The 15528-nt window shown below is 54.2% G+C and overlaps 1 protein-coding gene across 1 annotated transcript in view; it reads left to right on the top strand.

The window, feature by feature from the left end:
- LOC139251237 (telomerase protein component 1-like) overlaps positions 1 to 15528 on the top strand; it is a 62354-nt gene that overhangs the window by 38782 nt on the left and 8044 nt on the right. Inside the window, exons 16-21 of the mRNA XM_070873209.1 lie at positions 4922 to 5001; positions 5659 to 5791; positions 10164 to 10300; positions 13329 to 13450; positions 13582 to 13728; positions 14555 to 14678. Of these exons, the coding sequence (XP_070729310.1) occupies positions 4922 to 5001; positions 5659 to 5791; positions 10164 to 10300; positions 13329 to 13450; positions 13582 to 13728; positions 14555 to 14678 (743 nt within the window). The remainder of the gene's footprint in view (positions 1 to 4921; positions 5002 to 5658; positions 5792 to 10163; positions 10301 to 13328; positions 13451 to 13581; positions 13729 to 14554; positions 14679 to 15528) is intronic.

The following is a 15528-nucleotide window of genomic DNA, read 5'->3' as shown; positions in this document are numbered from 1 at the left end:
CTTTGAACTCAGCACTGGTAAAACATGGCCCGTTGTTACTCACCAGGACATCGGGTAAGCCATGTGTGGCAAACGTGGCCCGCAGGCTTTCAGTGGTGGCAGCGGAAGTGCTAGCCGACATTATCTCACATTCAATCCACTTGGAGTATGCGTCTCCAACCACAAGGAACATTTTACCCAAGAACACGCCTGCATAGTCGACGTGTACCCTAGACCACGGTTTGGAAAGCCAAGACCATAAACTTAGTGGCGCCTCCCTGGGTACATTGCTTTTAACTGCGAGCTTGTATTACATCTGTGAATGCAGGACTTTTAAGTCCGCATCGATACTGGGCCACCACACATGGGATCGAGCTATCGCTTTCATCATTACGATGCCTGGGTGGGTACTGTGAAGGTCATTGATGAAGGTGTCTCTGCCCTTCTTGGGGACCACTACTCGATTGCCCCACAGAAGGCAGTCTGCCTGTATAGACATTTCATCTTTGCACTTTATCTCTTCCTGCATTTCCACTGGGACATGGACCAGCTCCCGTGAAGCACACAGCTTTTGACTAGAGATAATAAGTGGTCCCGTCTTGTCCAGGTTTTGATCTGCCGGGCAGGGGATGGGTGATTGCTCACTTTCAAATATTTCCATAACCATGGCTATATCTGCGAGCTGCGCCATTTCCACTCCCGTGCTGGGCAATGGCAGCCGACTGAGAGCATCGGCGCAGTTTTCTGTGCCTGGCCTGTGACGGATGGTGTAGTTGTATGCGAACAACGTGAGCGTCCATCTCTGGATGCGGGCTGATGCGTTGGTATTTATCCCTTTGCTCTCGGAAAACAGGGCTATAAGTGGCTTATGGTCAGTTTCCAATTCGAATTTTAGCCCAAACAGGTATTGATGCATTTTCTTTACCCCATAGACACACGCTAACACTTCTTTTTCAATCATGCTGTCAGCTCTCTTGGCCTTAGACAGACTCCTGGATGCATAAGCAACCAGTTGCAATTTCCCGAAATCATTAGCTTGTTGTAATACACACCCGACGCCATATGATGACGCATCACATGCTCGTACCAAAAGCTTACCTGGATCATACAACACAAGCAATTTCTTTGAGCATAACAATTTTCTCGCTTTTACAAAGGCATTTTCTTGGCTTTTGCCCCAAACCCATTTGCCCCCTTTTCATGGTAAGACATGTCGTGGTTCTAGCAGGGTGCTGAGACCCGGTAAGGTGTTACCAAAGTAATTCAAGAGTCCCAGGAACAACCACAGCTCCGTCACGTTCTGTGGCCTTGGTACGTTCTCGATTGCCTCTGTCTTCGCGTTGGTGGGCCTGATGCTGTCCGCCGCAATCCTCCTTCCCAAGAACTCCACTTCAGGCGCCAGGAAAATGCACTTCGAGCGTTTTAACTTGAGCCCCATGCGGTTGAGCCGACTAAGAACCTCCTCCAGGTTCTGCAGATGCTCGACTGTGTTCCGACCTCTGACCAAGGTGTCGTCCTGGAAGACCACGGTGTGTGGGACCAACTTCAGTAAACTTTCCATGTTTCTCTGGAATATCGCCGCCGCTGATCAGATTCCAAATGGGCATCTGTTATAAACAAAAAGACCTTTCTGCATGTTGATGCAGGTGAGGGCCTTCGATGATTCCTCTAGTTCCTGCGTCATGTAGGCAGTGGTCAGATCCAGCTTCATGACTGTCTTTCCTCCCGCCAGTGTTGCAAAGAGGTCGTCGGTTTTTGGAAGTGGGTATTGTTCCTGCAGGGAGAAATGATTAATAGTTACTATGTAATCACCACAGATTCTGACAGTGCCGTCTCCCTTGAGGACTGGGATAATAGGACTGGCCCACTCGCTGAACTCGATCAATGAGATGATGCCCTCTCTTTGTAGTCGGTCGAGCTCAATTTTTATCTGTTCTCTCAGCATGTATGGTACTGCTCTCACCTTGTGATGGATGGGTCGCGCCCCCAGTATTAAGTGGATCTGCACTTTTGCTCCTTGGAATTTCCTGATGCCTGGTTCGAACAGCAAAGGAAATTTGTTTAAGACCTGGACACACGAAGTGTCATCAGCGGGCGATAGCGCTCAGATGTCATCCCAATTCCAGCGTATCTTTCCCAGCCAGCTCCTGCTGAGCAGCATGGGACCATCGCCCGGTACCACCCAGAGTGATAGCTTGTGCACTGCTCCATCGTAGGAGACCTTTACAGTAGCACTGCCGATTATAGGAATCCATTATTTTGTGTAAGTTCTTAGTTTTGTGCGAATTGGAGTTAAGACTGGCCCTGAGGCCTTGTTGCACCACAACCTTTCGAAAGTCTTTTTGCCCATGATGGACTGGCTCGTGCCCGTGTCCAGCTCCATTGACACTGGGAATCCATTTAGTTCAACCTTCAGCATTATTGGGGGACAATTCGTGGTGAATGTGTGCACCCCATGTACCTCTGCCTCCTCTATCAGAGTTTCGTCGTGATCCTCCGTGGATCTGTCCTCCTCTGCAACGTGGTGGTTTGCAGGTTTAGCAGGCCTAGCAGCTCACCTGCACACTCTTTGGAGGTGTCCCATTGTTCCACAGCCCTTGCAAATGTATCCTTTGAATCGGCGTGAATGGAAACAATGATCACCCCCGCAGCGCCAACAAGGTGTTAATGGCCTTGCATTCATCACCCTTGATGGTGGACTCGGACTCTGCGGACGTGTAGCTGCAGGTATGTGAGACCTGCCCTGTCCGTTATGATTCGAAAACAACATCACTTTGTTCACAGTACTTGTAGCAGCACTTGTGTGCTGAGCGATTTGCTTAGTTTAGTATTGTCACTGGTGGCAATGAAAGCCTGGGCTATCGCTGTGGCCTTACTCAAGGTTGGGGTCTCTACAGTGAAATGTTTGCGAAGTGTGGTTTCGTGGCCAATGCCAAGTATGAAAAAGTCTCTGAGCATGTGCTCCAAATGTCCTTCAAATTCGCAATGTCCTGCAAGGTGTCTTAGCTCGGCGACGTAACTCGGCAACATAACTCGCTACTTCCTGGTCTTCAGATCTTTTGTAGGTGTAGAACCGGTACCTCGCCATCAGAACGCTTTCCTTCAGGTTCAAATGCTGTCAGACCAGTGTGCAGAAATCATCGTACGATTTCTCCGTGGGTTTCACTGGAGTGAGCAGATTCATCATGAGGCCATACGCTGGTGCCCCACAGACGTTGAGGATGATTGCTCTGTTTGGCAGTGCTCTCTTCCCCCATCTAGCTCATTGGCCACAAAGTATTGGTCGAGTCGCTTCACAAAAGATTCACAATCATCTCCCTCCGAGAATTTCTCCAGAATGCCCACTGTTCTCTGCATCTTTGGGTTCGTTATCTGTATCTCGTCGCCAGTTGTAGTGTATGGAGAAAGAGTCAGACTGAACACTGAGCTCAAAGTAAAGTGTGACCTTAGTCTTTTATTGCAGGTCTCCAAAGTGCCTCTCCAACCTGTGGAGCCTTCTTAAATACCTGTGCTCCCTTGGGACTCCGGGGAATGAGCCGTCTGGTGGCTGTACAGAGTAAATACAAGTCCAGATACATAACAGTCTACTCCTGTACCTATTTTCTATGTTTCTCTCCCATAGCCCTGTATCAATCCCAAACTAATCATAAAAACATAGAAACATAGAAAATAGGTGCAGGAGTAGGCCATTCGGCCCTTTGAGCCTGCACCACCATTCAATAAGATCATGGCTGATCATTCACCTCAGTACTCCTTTCCTGCTTTCTCTCCATACCCCTTGATCCTTTTAGCAATAAGGGCCATATCTAACTCCCTCTTGAATATATCCAATGAACTGAACTGGCATCAACAACTCTCTTCGGTAGGGAATTCCACAGGTTAACAACTCTGAGTGAAGAAGTTTCTCCTCATCTCAGTCCTAAATGGCTTACCCCTTATCCTTAGACTGTGTCCCCTGGTTCTGGACTTCCCCAACATCGGAAACATTCTTCCTGCATCTAACCTGTCCAGTCCCATCAGCATTTTATATGTCTCTGAGATCCCCTCTCATCTTTCTAAGCTCCAGTCTCTCCTCATATGTCAGTCCTGCCATCCTGGGAATCAGTCTGGTGAACCTTCGCTGCACTCCCTCAATAGCAAGAACGTCCTTCCTCAGATTAGGAGACCAAAACTGAACACAATATTGCTGGTGAGGCCTCACTAAGGCCCTGTACAACTGCAGTAAGACCTCCCTGCTCCTAGACTCAAATCCCCTAGCTATGAAGGCCAACATACCATTTGCCGCCTTCACCACCTGCTGTACCTGCATGCCAACTTTCAATGATTGATGTACCATAACACACAGGTCTCGTAGTGTCATCTGCAAACTTGGAGATATTGCACTGAATTCCTTCATCTAAATCATTAATGTATATTGTAAATAGCTGGGGTCCCAGCACTGAGCCCTGCGGCACCCCACGAGTCACTGCCTGCCATTCTGAAAAGGATCCCACTGCCCCGCTCTCCTCCATAGCCCTGTATCAATCTCAAACTAATCCCACTGCCCTGGTCTCCCCCCATAGTCCTGTATCAATCTCAAACTAATCCCACTGCCCCGCTCTCTCCCCATAGCCCTGTATCAATCCCAAACTAATCTCACTGCCCCGCTCTCTCCCCATAGCCCTGTATCAATCCCAAACAAATCACACTGCCCCGCTCTCCCCCTTGGGGATCGCGCAGGAAGAATGGGGTTCATCAGTGAGATGCCAGGGGCAATCCTGTGTTTGCCCTGTCCCAGCGGTGGCAGGAGGGGGACAGTGCCCCTGTTGTGGGGGGGGGGGGCATGTCAGTGCCCCTGTTGGGGGGCAGTGCCCCTGTTGTGGGGGTGGTGTGACGGGAACAGGTGAGAGGGAGAGTCTCGGAGTGAGTCGGTGCTGAACCGCTCGGTTCCTTCACTCCACAGAACAAGGAGAGCTGCCCGAGACATTAACCGTGGTGACTGCGAGCGATGATGGCTCGGTCAGGATCTGGCAGCCCCTGCAGGTGAGCATTTCAGCTACACTTTAAACACATTTCTGTATTAGTCAACACTCTCTCTCTCTCTCTCTCTCTGCCACTCTCTTCAACTCTGTCTCTCACTCTGTCTCTCACTCTGTCTCTCACTCTGTCTCTCACTCTGTCTCTCACTCTGTCTCTCACTCTGTCTCTCACTCTGTCTCTCACTCTGTCTCTCACTCTGTCTCTCACTCTGTCTCTCACTCTGTCTCTCACTCTGTCTCTCACTCTGTCTCTCACTCTGTCTCTCACTCTGTCTCTCACTCTGTCTCTCACTCTGTCTCTCACTCTGTCTCTCACTCTGTCTCTCACTCTGTCTCTCACTCTGTCTCTCACTCTGTCTCTCTCGCTGTGTCACTCTCACACTTTCACACACTATCTATCTCTCACACACACACTCATTCTCTCACAATGCAGGCTCATTGGCTCACACTCTCTGACACAACTCCCTCCCTCCCGCTCGCTCGCCCACCCGCTCACTCACTCCCTCCCTCCCGCCCTCTCGCACCACTGTGAAGCCTCAGGCTGGATTCCTTGTGGCGAAGGGCACGTGATGGTTGAACTCATTCACCATGGCCTGCACTGGGACATGTCCTGTGAGTGTGTAAAAACCTTGCACTAACGGCTTGTCTCTGCTCCCTCCAGGCGGACGAGGTGTCGACGCTGACGGGTCACAGTGCTCCCGTCTCCAGTGCTGCTGTCAGGGACCGTGTCCCCTTCTTCCTGACCGTCGGGGCTGACCGAACTGTGCGACAGTGGGACGTCCCTCCCGGGAAAGGTAGGTCAGACCCCCACCCCCTGCCCTAACCCTGCTGGGGCGTGTCACAGCAAGCAGTGTGATACGCAGCACCAACCTAACTCCATTTAAAAGTAGCTTTTAAAATTACACTCCCCTCTCTGGTCTGGGATTTCCCAAGCGCATGGTCATGTGATCTTTGTGTGTCATATGTTACTACACCAATATCGTACCCAGCGCTCTGGGGTGTGGGTGGTGTTTATGTCGAAGACCAGGTATATGCTGCACGGTTATCAATAGGTTGCTCTATCTGGACCCCACAAGTCCCAGCCACGGCGGCTGATTGACTAATTCACCCCTCAATCACACCTGGCGATGCACTCCTGTAAGTGACTGGATTAATTTCATGCAGTCATTTGTGTAGGTTGGGCCTGTACTCATTGGAATTCAGAAGAACGAAAGGTGATCTTATCGAAACGTATAAGATTATGAGGGGCCTTGACAGGGTGGATGCAGAGAGGATGTTTCCACTATAGGGGAGACTAGAACTAGATGGCAAGATCTTGGAATAAGGGGCTGCCCATTTAAAACTGAGATGAGGAGAAATTTATTTTGTGTTGTAAATCTGTGGAATTTGCTGCCTCAGAGAGTTATGTTAGCTGGGACATTGAATAAATTTAAGACAGAAATAGACAGTTTCTTAAACAATAAGGGGTTATGGGGAGTGGGCGGGGAAGTGAAGCTGAGTCCATGATCGGATCAGCCATGATCTTATTGAATGGTGGAGCAGGCTCGAGGGGTGATATGGCCTGCTACTGTTCCTATTTCTTGTGTTACATTAACCATCCTTCACACACGTCGTGTTACTGGAGTAATAATCCTGCCTTTATCGGGAGACTCTGCTGTAGTTTGAAGAGGCCCCCGTTTGGAGACACTGGGGCCTAAATTCATGGCCGCCAAAAAGCTGGCGCACATTCTGTTTGTAAAAGTTTTTATCGTCGGGGTGGAAGTGCGGCGGAGGTGGGGGTGGGGGTGGGCCCCAGTCTCCGCCGCTGTCACTCAGGTGGTGACCGTACGTGTGTGCGGCACCACGTGTCTCCCCTCATTTACAGGGGAGAAAGACAGCGTTTTCTTCAGTTGGCCACTGGCCCAGCGAGGGTTTCGGTTGGGTCAGTGAGCTGGCACCCGAGAGGGGCTGCCAGGCTGCCTGTTGGCGGCCTGCCCGAACCCGGGCCATAAATGTCGGGCCAATTGGGAAGTTGGCCAGCAAAAAAAAAAACCCCACCTGGTGGCGGTGATAGTGCGCCCTCCCTCCTGTTGAAGGGCCACCGTGCTGCTGTGGCTCACACACGAGAAACCAGGTGCACTGACACAATGAGCTGTTGGGGGCACTGCGCAGCGGATCGTGGATTTGTTGAGGTAGATTTTGTGGGAGATGCGATGGAAGTGTGGGAGAGCGGCAATGGGCGCTGTCGGCAGCAGCGGGCCGCAAGTGGGGACCGCCCGCAAAACCCCCGGCTGAGTCTGGATCGTGACGGCCAATGGACAGCAACTCGCCGGCCACTCGATTCTGCCTCATGGCTGCTGCACGACGGCAGTAACGGGCTTTACCCGGACCCTGAATTTAGGCCCCACAATGTTTAAAGAGACTCTCTTTGCCATAACTCCTACCCTGCCTCCAGCGCATTGGCTGTGTCAGTAATGTCAATACTCAGTGCATCAATATTTTAAAATCTTAACAGAATAACAGCTGAAGCATAGATATGTTGGCTCAAAACCTGCTAGAATTCTTTACACAAACCCTTTGTTTAAATTGCTTGAAGCCAACGCCTCCTGCTCACTGAGCTTCCCCTGTGGAATCTTAACGGCCAAATCAAAGCCAGGGGTCAGCCCCGAGGGTGGCACTGTCGCCTCAGAGCATCCCGGGTTTGAGTTTCCCCTTCGGAGACTCGAGCCTCATAATCCAGGCCCGACATTGCCGGTGCCTGTACTGAGGCAGCGCCACGCTGTGGGAGGGTCAGTGCTGAGGCAGCGCCGCGCTGTGGGAGGGTCAGTACTGAGGCAGCGCCGCGCTGTGGGAGGGGCGGTACTGAGGCAGCACCGCGCTGTGGGAGGGTCTGTACTGAGGCAGCACCGCGCTGTGGGAGGGTCAGTACTGAGGCAGCGCCGCGCTGTGGGAGGGGCGGTACTGAGGCAGCACCGCGCTGTGGGAGGGTCAGTACTGAGGCAGCGCCGCGCTGTGGGAGGGTCAGTACTGAGGCAGCGCCGCGCTGTGGGAGGGGCGGTACTGAGGCAGCACCGCGCTGTGGGAGGGTCAGTACTGAGGCAGCACCGTGCTGTGGGAGGGGCGGTACTGAGGCAGCACCGTGCTGTGGGAGGGGTGGTACTGAGGCAGCACCGTGCTGTGGGAGGGTCAGTACTGAGGCAGCACCGTGTTGTGGGAGGGGCGGTACTGAGGCAGCACCGCGCTGTGGGAGGGGCGGTACTGAGGCAGCACCACGCTGTGGGAGGGGCGGTACTGAGGCAGCACCGCACTGAGGGAGGGGGCGGTACTGAGGCAACGCCGCACTGAGGGAGGGGGCGGTACTGAGGCAGCACCGCGCTGTGGGAGGGGGCGGTACTGAGGGAGCACCGCGCTGTGGGAGGGTCTGTACTGAGGCAGCACCGCGCTGTGGGAGGGTCTGTACTGAGGCAGCGCCGCGCTGTGGGAGGGTCTGTACTGAGGCAGCGCGGCGCTGTGGGAGGGTCTGTACTGAGGCAGCACCGCGCTGTGGGAGGGTCTGTACTGAGGCAACACCGCGCTGTGGGAGGGTCTGTACTGAGGCAGCACCGCGCTGTGGGAGGGTCGGTACTGAGGGAGCGCCGCGCTGTGGGAGGGGCGGTACTGAGGGAGCGCCGCGCTGTGGGAGGGTCTGTACTGAGGCAGCACCGCGCTGTGGGAGGGTCGGTACTGAGGGAGCGCCGCGCTGTGGGAGGGTCTGTACTGAGGGAGCGCCGCGCTGTGGGAGGGTCTGTACTGAGGCAGCACCGCGCTGTGGGAGGGGTGGTACTGAGGGAGCGCCGCGCTGTGGGAGGGGGCGGTACTGAGGCAGCACCGCGCTGTGGGAGGTTCGGTACTGAGGCAGCACCGCGCTGTGGGAGGGTCGGTACTGAGGCAGCGCCGTGCTGTGGGAGGGGTGGTACTGAGGGAGCGCCGCACTGAGGGAGGGGCGGTACTGAGGCAGCGCCGCGCTGTGGGAGGGTCTGTACTGAGGGAGCGCCGTGCTGTGGGAGGGGTGGTACTGAGGGAGCGTGCACTGTTGGAATGTCAGCACTAAGGGAGCGCCGCGCTGTGGGAGGGGTGGTACTGAGGGAGCGTGCACTGTTGGAATGTCAGCACTGAGGGAGCGCCGCACTGAGGGAGCGTGCATTGTTGGAATGTCAGCACTGAGGGAGCGCCGCGCTGTGGGAGGGGTGGTACTGAGGGAGCGTGCACTGTTGGAATGTCAGCACTGAGGGAGCGCCGCGCTGTGGGAGGGTCGGTACTGAGGGAGCGTGCACTGTTGGAATGTCAGCACTGAGGGAGTGCCGCGCTGTGGGAGGATTGGTACTGAGGGAGCGTGCACTGTTGGAATGTCAGCATTGAGGGAGCGCCGCGCTGTGGGAGGGTCGGTACTGAGGGAGCGTGCACTGTTGGAATGTCAGCACTGAGGGAGCGCCGCGCTGTGGGAGGGTCGGTACTGAGGGAGCGTGCACTGTTGGAATGTCAGCACTGAGGGAGCGCCGCGCTGTGGGAGGGTCGGTACTGAGGGAGCGTGCATTGTTGGAATGTCAGCACTGAGGGAGTGTAGAACTGTTGGAGATGTTGGCTTTTGGATGGATGTTAAACCGGGCCCCTATCTGCCCTGTCAGTTGGACATATTACATCCCACAGCCAATATTCGAAGAGCAGGGGAGTTTTCCCCGATGTCCTGGGGCCAATATTTATCCCTCAACCAACATCACTGAAACACATTATCTGGTCATTATTTCATGCCTGCGGGATCTTGCTGTGAACAAATTGGTTTCCCTGTTTCCGACACTGCAACAGTGACTGCACTTGAAGAGTGCTTCATTAGCTATGCAGTGCTTTGGGACGTCCTGAAGTTTTGAAAGGTGCAGGGCTGTGGGGAAAATGCAGGGTCGTGGGCCGAGCTGAGGTGTTGTAGAGAGTCGGCTCGGGCTCAACGGGCCGAATGGCCTCCTGTGCTGTCACCGTTCTATGATTGTATCCCTCCATGTGTTTGCCTCTATCACACAGCACATTCTCATCACACAAAGATATTCATGCTCACTTCCTATTAGATTACACACTATCCTACACTGCCCTGTAACTCTCTGCAGCCAGGTGTTCTGCTGCTTGACTCCTCTTCCGTTCCCCAATTTGTCTCTCCAGGTTTGGAAGATCCATCATGTCATCGAGGTGCAGTCACTGCCCTCTGCTGGTCACCTTCTGGGACGTTCCTGGTATCCGGCAGTCAGAGTGGAGAACTCAAGGTGTGGAGTTCTGGGATAGCTTTACACAGCATCCAGGTGGGAATCTGTGGCAAACCTTTAGTTTGACATTTTAGTTCCTGACATCCTCCGCATTTGTCCCTTCCCCTGAATAGGGGGTGAAATCACTCACTTAAATATAAATTAATATTCTGTAATAAGTCTGCTTTTGTGGTTTAGCCTGAAACACGATCTGTTTGTCCGAGCAATTGGGAAGCTACAGACCTATTTAAGTTGTAAGGCAGGTCACAGGAGAGTGGGGAACTGGCTTGTTGCTCTGACCACGAATGGAGAGTGTTGGAAGAATCGCAGGTTGTAACCTGAAGTGGCTGATCACTCTGGTCAGGCCCGATGGTGAGTGCTGGTCACTAGGGCCATGAGCTGAATGCCCAGGCACTGGAAGCTTGACACTGATCTTCAACATTGGGGGACTGAGTTCAAAGGCGGTCCCCGTTCACGCCCGGTCTCCCATCTCCCCCCCCCCCCCCCCCGTTCACGCCCCGGTCCCATTTCCGCCTCCACCCCAACGTCCCCTTCTCCTCCCCATCTCCCCCGGTCCCCCGTTTCCCCCCCCCCGTGGTCCCCCGTTCACGCCCAGGTCCCATTTCCGTCCCCTTCTCCCCCCAGTCCCTGTTTTCTCCCCACTCAGACCCCTTTCTCACACAGCACTCCGTCCCGCACCATCCCATTCTCACACCTTATCCCCATTCTGCCCATCACCCCTTTCTCCAGGCCCTTTTAAATGGTTCTATACTCTCGACAAGCTGATCTTGATTCTCATTCACCACTGTTGCTGGCCGCTCATTCCCTGTCCGAGCAAGTTCCCACGACCCTCTCCCTCATTCTTTTGGTGCTGACCTTAAATTGATGCCCTCCAGCTACCCACTCACCCCCTGGCGGGAATCATTTTCTCCAACTTCCTGAACCAAAACCCCTCAGGGTTTTGAACCGCTCTATCAGAACTCCTCAACCTGCTCTGACCTAATGAAACAGTTTGATTCTCTTAGCCCCTCCTGGGATCATTCCACTGAATCTCTTCCCCACCCTCTCCACGGCCTTGACATCCTTCCTAAAGCAAGGCACCAAACCAGGAGGTGAACAAGAGGGGGTCCTTCCATGAGATGAAGTAGGTTCACAAATGTCAAAATGGCCAAACTTCATCTGACACTCCCCCTGCCCGAGCCCTGAACTCGCATCTTTCTCCAGTTTCTCTGATCTCCCCTCTTCATCTCTCCAAGCTCATCTTATCCATGAGACCCACTTCCTGCTCTCTTGACTCTATTCCAACTAAACTGCTGACCACCCAACTTCTTGTTTTGGCTCCCATGTTAGCCGAAATTGTTAACGGTTCTCTGTCCTCAGGCACTGTTCCCTTCTCCTTCAAATCTGCTGTCGTCACCCCTCTCTTCAAAAAAAACAACCCTTTGCTTGCTAGCTATCGCCTCATCTCCAACCTCCCTTTCCGGTCCAGAGTCCTTGAATGTGTTGTCGCCTCCCAAATCTGTGATCATCTTTCCATGAATTCCATGTTTGAATCTCTTCAATCTGGTTTCCGCCCTTGCCACAGAACTGAAACTGCTCTCATCAAAGTCACAAATGACATTCTTTGTGACTCTGACCTGTCTGCAGCCTCTGACACAGTTGACCACTCCATCCTCCTCCAACGCCTCTCCACCATCGTCCAGCTGGGTGGGACTGCACTCGCCTGGTTCCATTCCTATCTATCTAATCATAACCAGAGAATATCGTGCAATGGCTTCTCTTCCTGCCCCCGCATCGTTATCTCTGGTGTTCCCCAAGGATCTGTCCTTGGCCTCCTTTTTATTTCTCATCTACATGCTGCCCCTTGGAGATATGATCCGAAAACACGGAGTCGGTTTCCACGCAAACGACACCCAGCTCTACCTCTCCATCACTTCTCTCGACCCCTCCATGGTCTCTAAATTGTCAGATTGATTGTCCGACATCCAGTACTGGATGAGCAGAAATTTTCTCCAATTAAATATTGGGAAGACCGAAGCCATTATCTTTGGTCCCTGCCTCGAACTGCGTTCCCGAACCACTGACTCCATCCCTCTCCCTAGCATTTGTCTGAGGGTGAACAAGACAGTTCGCAATCTAGATATTATATTTGACTCAAATGAGTTTCCAGCCACATATCCGCAGCATAACTAAAACCGCTTTTTTCCACCTCCGCCCCTGCCTCGGCTCTGCTGCTGCTAAAGCCCTCATTCAGGCCTTTGTTACCTCTGGACTTGACTGCTCCAACTAACTCCTGGCTGCCCTCCCACATTCTACACAATGTAAACTGGAGGTCATTCAAAACTCAGCAGTCCGTGTCCTAACTCACCAAGATCACCCATCACCCCTTTGCTCACTGACCTACATTGGCTCCCGGTTAAACAACACATCGATTTCAAAATTCTCATCCTTGTTTCCGAATCACTCCATGGCCTCACCCCTCCCTATCTCTGTAATCTTTTTCAGCCTCACAACCCCACAAGATGTCTGCGCTCCTCAAATTCTGCCCTCCTGAACATCCCTGATTGTAACTGATCAACCCTCGGTGGCCGTGTCTTCTGTTGCCGAGGCCCTGAGCTCTGGAACTCCCTCCCTAAACCCCTCTGCCTCTTTACCTCGCTTTGTTCCTTTAAGATGCTCCTTAAAACTAGCCTCTTTGATTGAGCTTTTGGTCACCAGCCCGAATGTCCCCTTGTGTGGCTCGGTGTCAGATTTTGTTTGATAACACTCCGGTGAAATGTCTTCGGATGCTTTATGATGTTTAATGTATTTATGCAGCGACTTTTTGTATTTGGAAGTGATCGTAGCTTTAAATTAAATAACAAAAGCAGGCAAGTCGAGTAGAGTTGGTTGGAAACAGATTGTTAAATGAACCCGATGGGCAATGAGGAGAATTTATTTTATGCAGTGAGCTGTTGTTGTCTGAAAGGGCAGTGGAAACAGATTCAATAGTAACTTTCAAAAGTCTCTCTGTCTCTCTCTCTCTGTCTCTCTGCCTCCCCCTCTCTCTGGCGTCTCTCTCTCTCTCTCTCTCTCTCTCTCACAGGCCCACATGAACTGTATCAGTGCTGTCTCCTTCTTTTCTGAGAACGATTTTGCAGTGGGATCGTACGATAAGAGCGTCTCCATCTGGACCCTCCGTCCCCAGCGACAGATGCACTCTGTACGGTAAGGAGCTGCTCCGCACTGAGAGTTACAGGGAAGGTGTGACCTGGGATGTTGGCTCTTACCCTCTCTTCTCTGCTGTGTTTTGCTCAGCGTTGGTTGGTGCATCTTATCAATGTCTTGCTTCTTCCCAGGATGTGTCTCCAGTCTTCATTCACCCTCGATTGGCCAGTCTACTGTCTGAGCATGCTCAGACTGCAGGAGCACCTCCTGGTGGGGGACCTGCTGGGAAACCTCACCATCTGGGCCCCAGAGGGGCGGCACTGGACGGTGCTGGAGGGGTAAGTGTCCCTAATTAAACCGGTGGAGGCGGGGCCCGCGGGGTGGAGGCTGGCCCGGGGGGTGGGGGGGGAAGCGGGGTGGAGGCTGGCCCGGGGGGTGGGGGGGGAAGCGGGGTGGAGGCTGGCCCGGGGGGTGGGGGGGGAAGCGGGGTGGAGGCTGGCCCGGGGGGTGGGGGGGAAGCGGGGTGGAGGCTGGCCCCGGGGGGTGGGGGGGAGGAAGCGGGGTGGAGGGGGAAGCGGGGTGGAGGCTGGCCCCGGGGGCGGGGGGGGGGAAGCGGGGTGGAGGCTGGCCCCGGTGGGGGGGGGGAAAGCGGGTTGGAGGCTGGCCCGGGGGGTGGGGGGGAGGAAGCGGGGTGGAGGGGGAAGCGGGGTGGAGGCTGGCCCCGGTGGGGGGGGGGGGAAGCGGGTTGGAGGCTGGCCCGGGGGGTGGGGGGGAGGAAGCGGGGTGGAGGGGGAAGCGGGGTGGAGGCTGGCCCCGGGGGCGGGGTGGGGGGGAAGCGGGGTGGAGGCTGGCCCCGGTGGGGGGGGGGGAGGAAGCGGGGGGGGGGGGGGAGGAAGCGAGGTGGAGGCGGGGCCTGGGGCGAGGGGGTAGAGAGGGGTGGAGGCGGGGCCCAGGGGTGGGGAAAGACAAGAGAGGGGTGGAGGTGGGGGAAGGGGCGAAGAGAGGGGTGGAGGTGGGGGAAGGGGCGAAGAGAGAGAGGGGCGGAGGCAGGGCCCGGAGGAGGGGGTGTGGGGCAGGGCCCGGCGGGGGAGAGATGGGTGGAGAGGGTTGGAGGCGGGACTCCCGATCTCCCGATCACCACTCACCACCTCCTCTTCCCTCCAGCGGCTTCTACCATTATCCCTTCTCGCGCGTTATTGAGCGGAGCGACGGCTCTTTACTGACGGTGCTGGGGCCACGAAGGACCACACTGATGGCCCTTAAACAACCAGATAACCCAGCCTTGGAGGTAAGGACCAGGGGAGCTTTACTCAGAGCAGAGCAGCCTGGAACACGGAATGTTGGCGATTTCCCCCCCCCCCCCCCCCAATCCCCAGGGAATGATACTGGGGTCACATCCCCCAGGGAATGATGAAGCTCTCCCCTCTCTCATGGAGTATGCTGGGGCAGTGGGTCTGCACTGACCTTTCACATTTTGGGACTTGGATTCAAACCCAGGCCCAGACAGAAGGGATGGTCTCTCCGCTCTCTGGTGGGCGGTGGGGGGGGAACTATCCTGGGACTCCTGCTGGAAAGGTGTGTGGTGATTAGCTGAGGCCAGGATCAGGGCTTTGGGGTGATGCCTCCTCCCACAGTCAAATATCCTGCTAATGCTTACTTTCTGGTGAAGAATGAGGCCACTCGGGTGCTGGTCCATGTGGAACCGAACCTCTGCACGAGTCAACATTTCGGTGTCAGCTACGGCACGGTGGGACTCGCTCTCGACTCCGAGTCAGAAGAGCGAGGGCTTGAGTTCCACCCCAAACACTTGAGCCCCAAAATCCAGGGCCAACACTCCCTAGTGCCAGTAATGAGGGAGTGCAGCACTGTCGAAGGTGCCTAGTTTTGGATGGGATGTTAAACCAAGAGCCTAGTCTGCCCTATCAGGTGGACATAAAAGATCCCGGCCACTATTGGAAGAAGAGCAGGAGAGTTCTCCCCAGTGTCCTGGGGCCGATATTTATTTTTCATTAACATCAATCGAAAAACAACAGGTTATATCTGATTAATAGATCGATGACTGCGGGATCTTGCCATTAGCAAATTGGCTGCCACATTTCCTACATTATAATAATGACTAACCTTCAAAAGTAATTAAC

This window comes from Pristiophorus japonicus, unplaced genomic scaffold, assembly GCF_044704955.1.
Source record: "Pristiophorus japonicus isolate sPriJap1 unplaced genomic scaffold, sPriJap1.hap1 HAP1_SCAFFOLD_425, whole genome shotgun sequence".
NCBI lineage: Eukaryota > Metazoa > Chordata > Chondrichthyes > Pristiophoridae > Pristiophorus > Pristiophorus japonicus.
Note: the sequence above shows the minus strand (reverse complement) of the source record. Positions and strands in the feature narration are given on the sequence as shown.